We start from the raw sequence: 11068 nt of genomic DNA on the forward strand, positions 1-11068 counted from the left end.
CCTGTTCAACTAAAGACATTCAAAGAAGCAGAGAGAAAGAGAGAGAGAGAAAGAGAGAGCATATATCTATAATAGTCATAGTCTGATTAACTGAGTTATTAAAAAGCTAAGTATAAGTCATGATTTCACTAAATAAGTGGCAAGGTTTAATAAGTGTAGTGCTGGCATACATCACTTCTCCATGTTTTTCGTGACAGTTAAAACATTTGGGTCTGGCAGCTCATGTCTTCAGATACCAGCAATGGCTGTGTCTACGGTTTTAAACAGATTCATGATATTTATTTTCAGAAAGTTTCCCTTTTATAAAAACGATATGACTAGCAATTTTAATTTATAATTATTACCATTATGAATAAAAGGTATGAATTTTCTGTCTCTTAACAATATTATATTTCTCATTCATAATAATTATAATTTAGTTTCACGCTCTGATAAATCTTACCGTCATCTCACGGGCCATTTATGACCATCCCGAGGGCCACATTTGGCCCACGGGCCATGAGTTTGACACCTCTGATCTCTCTCTCCTTATACAGCTACAGCAAATTGACTTAGGACCTCCCCGTACAAGGTATTAAAAAACACATAAATCATATTATATCACAAAGTTTGTTCATTAAATGCCATTCATTAATATGGCGACCATCATTCACTCACTTGATGTAATGCTGCCTACTTCTTCCTTAGCCTTTATTAATCTTTTTCTGTGCCTGCCCTCCTCTCTTCCTATTTCTCCCATCTTTCCTGTCACTTCTTACTGTTTTTCTTTCCTTTACAGGTGGCTTTACATTGAGTGACAAGCCAAATGGTTTCCTGTAAGCCAGGAAACCATTTACAATGCTGGGTGGTAACCATATAGCCTAACCAAACCATACGTGCTCCCTACATGTCAACAAGTGGGTTGGTGGAGGGTTAGTGCCCCTCCCTGTAAAACAAATAACTCAAAGTCAAATGGCCACCCCTTACAGGATTATGGCGTCCGGCAATAGATAGATAGACAGATGTTTCCCTTGTTTTTTAGGACCAGTTGGATGCATTATGGCATGGAATCACTTAGATCTCTAAAGTAATCTAAGGACATTTCTTTGCACCAAACATTTGCCAGTTCAGTCTTGAGGTTGTCCAGGTTGGGTGTCTTCTTCTCTGCCACGATTTTCATTTTTGCCCGGCAGTTTTCTATCGGGTTTAGATCCGGGCTGTTGTCAGGCCAGTTGAGGACCTCGATCTGATTATCAAGAAGCCGATTTCGTCACCTTTCTTGACTTGTGACATGGAGCTCAATTGTGCATGAAAAAGTCGCACCCATGAATAGCAAAAAAGTTTAACAAATTATCTTTCAGAACTTGAATGTACCAGCCACTATTCATCATCAAGTTCTTGGAGAGAAAGTAGAGGCCTCCCCTTCCCATTTCACTTGAGAAACACCCCCATACCATTACTGATTGTGGGTGCTTAACAGTCGGTACCATGTATGCAGGGTCATGTCAACTACGGGAGGCAGGGCGACGAACCTTGGAAGAACGCACCTGGAACACTTGAAATGTGCTTTCATCAGAAAACACAACTCTTCTCCATTCGTCTGATGTCCAGTGTGCACATTTCTTGGTAAACTGAATGTGCTGTTTCTTCATGCGGTCAGTGAGATGCAGTTCCTTGGGTGAGGTGCGGCTTGGCAACCTCAGCAAGCGGTGTTGGATAGTTTGAATTGAGACGTCTTATAACAGCTGGGGATGCATTCTCTTCAACTCTGTTGCAGTCAGTCAAGGATTCTTGATTACTTCCCTCTTCAGAAGCATATCTGTACCTCTGGAAGTCATCCTCTTCTTTCCACCGCCATGCTTGTGCTCTGGTATGACATCAGGTGGCAGACCGCGCGCTGCAGCAAGAATCTTCATGACGGTCGACTTTGTGCATCCAGTATGTTAACAAACTGTGTTGATAGGGACATTTTCCTGCCTCCATGCAATGATACGGGTCCTCTCATCCCTTGAGCAGTACTTTCTAGGCATGACAACTCAACTCTAGGAAAATAACAGGGCAAACAGTAATGCATACGAAAAAAGAGGGAGGTGCAAGCTCGGAGTGACGGGAACATATACTCCCAATCTTGCTTCTGGGCAAGCACTGACAAGGTGAGTGTATCATCACCTCCAGCCAACACCAGAGGAGTTGCCAGTTACTTCTTGCCCCAGAAATTCACTTGGTAGAGGTGGAAACACAAAGCAGAGACAGACAACTCTCCCATAACAATTCTGTGTGTAGGTCCTAAGTCAATTTGTGGTGGTTGTATAGGTGTATAAATATATATATAGGCCTATATATTCATTTGTTTTTCCTTCCTCCGTTGTTATTAAAAAAATAATAATAATAATACTGTATAAATATATATATATATATATATATTGGCACCTGGTGGTTTTGTGAGTAATTACTGTGCTCCAATTGGACTGAGCCGGTGAAGGTTTATATCCAAGGGGTGATTGGGGTTTATTGCTCCCGTAATGCCACCCAGGGATGAGTGAGGTTGGTCACTGTCATCTTAAATGTCAGGCCCAACCGCCTAGCCCTGGGCTCCTATGCTCCTCATGGGGCAGTGTAGGATTGAATGATGGATGGATGGATGGAATATATATATATACAGTAATCCCTCTAATATCCAACGTAATAGGGCCACAGGCAGGTCCGGATAGTGGTCCTGTCCGGATATTGGGCCCAAGCTTATGGACTTGTACTTATGGACCCTAACTCAGAGAAACACCTATACAACTCCCTCTGGACATGCATAGCACCTATTTAAGACCCAAATCACACCAATAAGGGACATAAAAGACTGAAATAAATGCAAAAGAACCATAAAATGAGGTTTTAGAGGTGAGTTTATACAATATTAAACATTCTGGGTACTTACAAGTCCCTGGCTCCTGGACTGGTTTGAACTGCCAGGTTGCAGTCCACAGTTAATCCTCTGCACTCTAAATTCTAATTTCTTAACACTGCACAACACCGTAAATTCCTGTGTGTTCTAGTGGCGAGGTATTGCAGTTTATTCACTGTTTATTCACAAAAAACAAGCATCTGTGGCTTGAACTGCTATGAGCATCTGCTCTCGATCGGAGTTAAGCTGTGACTGTTGATGATGGCGGGGTAACAGAGTTGCCAGATCGCAACGGCCACATTGCCAATCTCCTCAACTTTCATTACCAAATTTAACTTTTCATTACCAAATTCATAAAGCTAGCATTTATTCTTCACTAATTGCATATACAAGTAGAAATATATGTAATCACTCTCCTTATAATTAACACCATGTTGATATTTTCACGCTATGTAGGGTAGCAGATTAATCAGAGAGAGCAAACAATCCACCATCTTCATCCTGTGTATCCTCATACATGTGAAAAATCCATTTGGTAATGCATTATTCTGATTCATTACCAAACGAATTTTTCATTATCAAATTGGCCCACACTTGGTAATGAAAAATACCAAACGGCAACCCTGACAGGGGAGGGGGGAAGGGGGAGGAAGGAAGGGGTGAAGGGACCATGGTGTAACAGCTGTTCGGCGCCAGGCGGCAATTTCAAATACGGGTGGAAAAAAAGTCAGATTTTTTTCAATTTTTTTGCAGCTTTTGGCCCATTTTGGGAATATTGGATCCCGGGATGATTATGTCCGGTTAGTGGGGATGTTTGGATATTGGGCATTCGGATATTAGAGGGATTACTGTATATATTTTATGTGTCTGACTCTGAGCATAGGCTTCACAGCCTGCTCCCAAGGCCCACTAGTCCTCCTACATACCATACACCTCTACATCTCACCACTTTGGCGCTAACACCCACCGTCCATCTTGAATACATGCTAGGGCTGTCTCATACAGGACTGGTGTATTGGTATTAGCGGGGGTATTTTCCCATGTTGGCGGGTCTTCTGGTAGATCAGTAAAGTCTATTTTTTATTAAATTCAAATCTTTAAACTGTTCCCTAACCCAACGGAGATTTGAATCTAGGTCTGGCAGGAATGCAGGCCACCTCTCTACTGACTGAGCTACGGTACATGAAATCCATCCTAGACAATTTACCTACCAACAAAGCTCAAGGCCCAGATGGAATCCCGCCAATTGTTTTGAAAAAGTGTTCCCCAGAACTTGCCTTTGTTCTTGCAAAATTATTCAGACTATGCATACATACTTCTTCATTCCCTGATTCATGGAAAGAAGCCAACATCCACCCAATTCCAAAGAAAGGAAGTTCCTCTGACCCCTCTGATTACAGACCAACAGCTGGAGTGGTTGGTCAGTGGGGTGTGCCAGCTGAAGTAGATGGGAATGGCAGTGCTTTGGTGGACATCTGTGCTGGTAAGAGGTTGACAATAGCCAACACCTACTTTCGACATAAGATGATCCACCAATATACATGGAGAGTAATGAGGAGGATGGATGGTGAACATGTTGAACAAAAGGCAACGATAGACTACGTGTGTGTGGATGAGCAAATGAGAAGACAAGTGTTGGATGCAAGAGTGTGGAGAGGGTGGGGGAATGGAGTCTCGGACCATCACTTAGTGATGGCCAAGATAAAGCTGCAATGAAAATGGTTAAGGAGACGAAGGGGAAGACAGGAGGAAACACCTCCTGTGAGAAGAGTGGAGAATTTGCAAGATAGTGAGAAAATGGCAGAGTATAAGAGTATAGTGGAAGAAAGATTGGGAAGGTGAGCTAGAGCATATGGAAGGAGTGGAAGACCTACGTAAGATATTCACAGAAGAGATAGGCGCAGCGTGTGAGGTGGTTTGTGGAGTGAGGAGGAGATGCAAGGGACAGCATGGTGGAATGATGAGGTGAAACGAGCTGTGGAACAAAAGAAGAAGGCATACAGTAAATGGTTAGCGAGTAGAGGTAGGGGAGAAGATGAGAGAGAGGAGAGAGGTATATGTGAGAAGGAGAAGGGAGGTGAAGAGACTGGTGAAGGAGAGTAAGAAGAAAGTGGATGAAGAGTTTGGGAGGAATCTGAGTGTGAAATGGAGGGAGAGTAAGAAATTGTTTTGGAAGGAGGTAAAGAAAGTAAGGCAGTGTGAAAGGGGATATAGTAGGGGAGTGAAAGATAGGAATAATAGATTGTTGGTGGAGAAGAGAGAGATATTGAGGAGATGGAAGGAGCACTTTGAGGATTTGTTGAATGTAGAGAGTGAGAGCAATGCGAGTATAAATGGTTAGGGAATGGCTGGGAGAAGAAGAGAGGAGAGGAGGGAGGAAGAGATCAGTAGGGCGGAAGTAGTGGAAGCAATGAAGATCAAGATGGGAAAGGCCCCAGGAATTGATGGAGTGTGTGGTGAAATGCTGAGGTATGGGGGTGAGATTGTTGTGGAGTAGATATGGAAGTTGTGTAGATTGGCTTGGGAAGAGGGAAGGGTCCCAGAGGACTGGAAATCAGGTATAATTGTTCCTTTATACAAAGGAAAAGGGGAGAGAGAAGTATGTGGTAACCATAGGGGCATTTGCCTTCTTAGTGTGACTGGTAAAATATATGGTAGAATACTCATTGATAGGGTTAGGCATAGGACACAGGAGCTAGTTGGAGAAGAAAAAGGGGGATTTAGGAAGGGAAAAGGGTGTGTAGATCAGATATTTGTTCTAAGATGTTTAGTGAAGAAGTATCTAGAGAAGGGAAGGAAAGTGTATGCTGCCTTCATGGACTTGGAGAAAGCTTATGACAGAATAGATAGGCAAGGTATGTGGAAGGTATTAAGAATATATGGGGTGGAGGGGAAATTGCTGAATGCTGTGAAGAGTATGTACGAAGGAGCTAGGGCTACGGTGCGAGTGGATGGTGAGCTGAGTGAGTTCTTTGATCTCAATGTTGGACTGAAACAGGGTTGTGTGATGTCTCCATGGCTGTTTAATATATACATGGATGGGGTTGTAAAGGAGGTGCAAGATAGGGCAGTGGATGTGGGGGTGGCTCTAATGAATGAGGGTGAGATTTGGAAGATTCCGGTGTTGCTGTTTGCTGATGATACAGTATTGTTGAGTGAAGATGAATGGGAGTTGCAAGGTTTGGTGTATGAATTTGGGACAGTGTGTAGGAGGAGGAAGCTGAAAGTTAATGTAAACAAAAGTAAAGTTATGGTGTTTGAGAGGAATGAAGTCACAGAATGTGCAGTGAGGTTGGATGGTGAGGATATGGAGAATGTGAGTGCATTCAAGTACTTGGGTAGTGTGATGAGTAAGGATGGAACTTTGGCGGATGAAGTGCATGAAAGGGTACAGCAGGGAAGGAAGGTTGTTGGTACACTGAAAGCAGTGATGAGAAATAGGGAGGTGAGCATGGAAGTTAAGAAGTCACTGCATGATAGTATTGTGATCCCTACCCTGACGTATGGAAGCGAGGTGTGGACCTTGCAAGAGGGGAACAAGTCAAGAGTGAGAGCAGTGGAAATGAGTTACTTGAGAGGAGCATGTGGAGTGACATGGAGGGACAGGTTGACGAATGAAGAAGTGAAGGAACGTTGTGGGGTGGATGTGGATGTGGTTGAGAAGATCAGGAGAAATACACTGAGGTGGTTTGGACATGTGGAGAGAATGGAGAATGAAAGACTGACTAAGAGGGTGTATGTAGGTGAGGTGGAGGGAGGGAGAGGGAGGGGTAGACCAAGGATGAGGTGGAGGGATGGAGTTGAGAGGTATATGAAGGAGGGGGGGGTAAGCTGGGGGGAGGGTAGTCAAATGGTGGGTGACAGGCGACTTGGAGGCGTTTTGTCTGCGGCCACCCTTTGCGGGAATAGGGCGTCGGGCTATAGATAGATAGATAGCTGTCACATCTTCTCTTGGTAAGATTTTGAAACTGTAATTAATAAGCACATAGTTAAACACCTTGAATCCAACAACTAAATTAGTGATAGACAATATGGTTTTCGCCAAGAAAGATCCACCATTGACATACTTAATCTCCTGACTCATACCATCCATCAATCAGTTGATCTACATGGTGAAACTCAAGCAGTAGCCCTGGATATTTCTAAAGCTTTTGACAGAGTGTGGCACCGTTCCCTGTTGTCCAAACTCCCTTACTATGGACTAAACTATTTTGTTCCTTTGATTTCCTCATATCTCAGCAATAGAAAAATAAGAGTAAAAGTAGATGATGTATAGTCCTCTTTCCACTCAGTTAACGCCGGCATGCCATAGGGATCAGCTTTGGCACCAACCCTGTTCCTCGTTCATATTAATGATCTCTTATCTGTCACCCACAATCCCATCCATTCATATGCAGATGACTCAACACTTCATAGTTCATTCACACTCAGACATCCATTTACAAAGTCCGATATCTCTAACTTTCAACTCAGTACAGCCATCTCTTTAAATCAAGACTTATCCACGATCAGTGAATGGGGACAAAATAACCTTGTCTCATTTAATGCTAGTAAAACTAAATATATACTATTTACTAATAGACAGGTATTGCCAGAATCGTATATTACCTTCAGTAATACAAATATTCCCACCTCCAAAAGTACTGAAATTCTCGGCGTCTCACTTAACAATGCCCTCAGCTGGACCTCTCATGTTAGATCACTTGCTAATACTGCCTCAAAGAAACTTGGATTATTGTACAGAGTCCATGACTTCTTCACTGACGAGCACTTCGTTATACCCAGTAGTTTATAAGAGTCATGTGCGCTCTTAGCTTGAATACTGCTCACGCTTGTGGAGTGGATGTGGAGAGGTTGCATTAAAACAAGTAGACAAAATTCAGAACAAAGCTGTTAGAATTATTAATAACCCTGCTATTACTACAGTCGTGACGCACAACTCTGAGGTTGTCATTATGGTACCCTGGCAACCTACCATTCAAAAGTGCGTCCGATTTCGTGTCATATTATACACGAATCATATTATTATGCACGAATATATTATACACGAATATTATTATACACGAATATATTATACAAGAATCACCATCCATCCATCCAATCACATGCGTCTCATATTATACATGAAATCAGACGCACCTTTGAATGGTAGGTTGCCATAGCATGATAATAACCTCAGAGTCAGGCGCCGCGACTATAATAAACTACCTTCCCTACAAGTAAGAAGGAATGTTGTCTCCCTTGCGTTATTTTACAGATATTTCTATAGCAAATGCTCAGACAAAGTTGTGTCCATGGTGCCACCTCTCCATGCCTTCCCTTGTGCTGCACGGGCAGCTGGCAGTGATCATGACTGGAATGTCACTCAACCATGTTGCAGAACTTCTGCCTATCAGAATTCTTTCGTTCCCCGAACTGCATCTCTCTGGAACTCGCTTCCCCAGAGTTGTTTCCCTCCAAACTTTGACCCACTGCTGTTCAAGTCTAACTGTTACAGGTATTTTATGAACAGAGGACACGAGTAATCTGGTGCATTTTTTTTTTTTTTCCTTCCTCTGTTCTGTTATTTAAAAAAATATATATAATATATATTATATATATATACACACACACACACACACACACATGGGACAGAGTCCCAAAATACTACTGTACATCAAGAAGAGAGTTAGAAAAGAAGAGCAGATGAAGACAGTAGGGAAAGATTGGAAACAAAAAGGCCACTTTTAGTCGCTTCTTACGACAGGCAGGGAATACTGGACAAGTATTCTTACCCTCCTCTCCCAAAGAACCATAGGTTGAAAATAGGTGACCATGTACTCATCTTCGATTCACATCAGAAATAAACACTTACTCAGGCTTAATATGAGCAACAACATCCTGAATATCAATATGACTCATTGTGATGATCGTACACTCGTGCAACGCGTTACTTCTCATACACTATTAGGTTCTTGGTGTATATCACGGGCAGCGTCATGCGGTTTCTGATTCTTGTACAATCTTGAGGAAGCAAATGCCCCATTATTTTATAACTGCCACAGTTTGTATTAACAGTGAGTCAATCTGAGAGGCTATTAAATACGTATACGAGTGAAATTACAACTAAATCAGTAAAAGGACGAAGTAGAGATAATCCTCAACAGTCCCAATTCGAAGACCTTTTTTTCCTGAGCACAGCATGTACAAGCTGATTTGGAGGACTGTCCTCAATATTCGCTTGAAGCAAAATTTGTGTCATATAAAAGCAATTAGTGTTGCAACTCTAGTATTGTTAGTGTTTTTTCTTTATCAAATATTTACATGTTTTATGAGAATTTTTTTTGAACATTTATGTCCCGATAGTAAGATTGATATTGGTTTGTGTACACCACAAATGATCAGTTTCGGGACAACAATAACAAGACAATTCGCCGTCAGGACTTTTCGCCCTCAAGACGATTCCCAGTCATATATATACGTATCAGTTAATTCAGTATGTATACAAGTTATGAGTAATATGACTATAAATGCGATGGTGGCCTGTTGTTCTTATATAAAACAAAAGTAAGATATGGCATCAAATAGTCTGTATTCACGGAAGAAATATAAATATATTTAAAAGTGGATGGAATAGTTGGTGAGCGGGATGTGCAAGCTGAGATAGATGAGAATGGCAGTGCATTTGTGGACATTTGTGCAGGGAGGGGGTTGGTGATAGCCAATACCCTCTTCAGGCATAAAATGATCCACAGGTATACATGGCGAGTGATGAGAAGGATGGGTGGTGAACTGAATGAAAGGAAGGCAATGATTGTGATGCAAGAGCTTATAGAGGTTGGGGGAGTGGACTTTCTGACCACTACTTGGTGGTGGCCAGCATTAGGATCCAAGTAAGATGGAGAGATAGAAGAAGGGAAAGACGAGAGGAAGGAGTAGTTGGAAGGAGAGTGGAAAGGTTACAAGAGGATGAGAAAAAGGAAGAGTATAAGAGAGAAGTGGAGGAACGATTGGGCAAATATGAATTAGAGCAGATGGGGGACGTGGAAGGTGTGCGCAGGATATTTACAGAAGAAATATGTGCAGCATGTGATGTGGTGTGTGGGAGGAAAAGAAGACTGAGGGGGGTGCAAGGAACAGCTTGGTGGACTGAAAAGGTGAGACGGGCTGTGGCACAAAAGAAAACATAAAATGAATGGATGAGAAATAGGGGTGTGGAAGAAGTTGAGAGGCGGAAGAGAGAGTTATATGTAGAAAGAAAGAGAGAGGTGAAAAGATTAGTAAGAAGAGAGTGGATGAGGAATTTGGAAGGAATTTGAGTGTAAAGTGGAGGGACTGTAAGAAAATGTTCTGGAAAGAGGTGAAGAGAGTAAGACAGGGTGGAAGTGAGGTTAGCAGGGGAGTGAAAGATAAAAATGCTAGATTACTAGTGGAGAAGGGAGAAAAAGTGAGCAGATGGAGAGAACACTTTAAGGAATTGTTGAACATAGAGGATGGAAGTAATCGAGTATAAGTGGCTGGGAGAAGGAGGGAGGTGAGAAGAGAGGAAGAAATCAGTAGGAGAGAAGGTGTGGAAGCAATGAAGAAAGTTAAATTGGGGAAAGCCCCAGGAATTGACAGAGTGTGTGGTGAAATGCTAAAGCATGGGGGAGAGATAGTAGTAGAATGGATGTGGAAGATGTGCAGATTGGCCTGGGAGGAAGGTAGAGTCCCAGAGGATTGGAAGTCAGGTATAATTATTCCCTTGTACAAAGGAAAAGGGGAAAAAGAAGTGTGAGGTAATCATAGGGGCATTTGTCTTCGTAGTATAACAGGAAAAGTGTATGGTAGGATACTTATTGACAGAGTTAGAGAAAGAACAGAGGAATTAGTTGAAGAACAGGGAGGCTATAGGAAGGGAAGAGGTTGTACAGATCAGATATTCATTCTTAGATCTTTAGTGGAAAAGTTTCTAGAGAAGGGAAAGAAGTTGTACGAGGCTTTCATGAATTTGGAGAAAGCATATGATAGGGTGGATAGACAAGGATTGTGGAAAGTATTAAGAATATATGGAGTAGATGGGAAGTTGTTGAATGCTGTGAAGAGTATGTATGATGGTGCTAAGGCTGCAGTGCTTGTGGATGGTGAACTAAGTGAATTTTTCTCTTTCAAGGTTGGGTTGAAACAGGGATGTGTCATTTCTCCATGGTTGTTCAATCTGTACATGGATGGGGT

The 11068-nt window shown here is 42.1% G+C and overlaps 1 protein-coding gene across 1 annotated transcript in view; it reads right to left on the reverse strand.

Annotated features, from left to right (window-relative positions):
* Window positions 1-8855, reverse strand: part of Dus3 (Dihydrouridine synthase 3) — a 329322-nt gene extending 320467 nt beyond the window's left edge. Inside the window, exon 1 of the mRNA XM_080275728.1 lies at window positions 8730-8855. Within this exon, the coding sequence (XP_080131854.1) occupies window positions 8730-8815 (86 nt within the window). The 5' untranslated portion in view covers window positions 8816-8855. The remainder of the gene's footprint in view (window positions 1-8729) is intronic.
* Between the last annotated feature and the right edge of the window lie 2213 nt (window positions 8856-11068).

The sequence above is a fragment of the Coenobita brevimanus genome, chromosome 62, assembly GCF_032717465.1.
Source record: "Coenobita brevimanus isolate Jiangsu-jjx chromosome 62, ASM3271746v2, whole genome shotgun sequence".
NCBI lineage: Eukaryota > Metazoa > Arthropoda > Malacostraca > Decapoda > Coenobitidae > Coenobita > Coenobita brevimanus.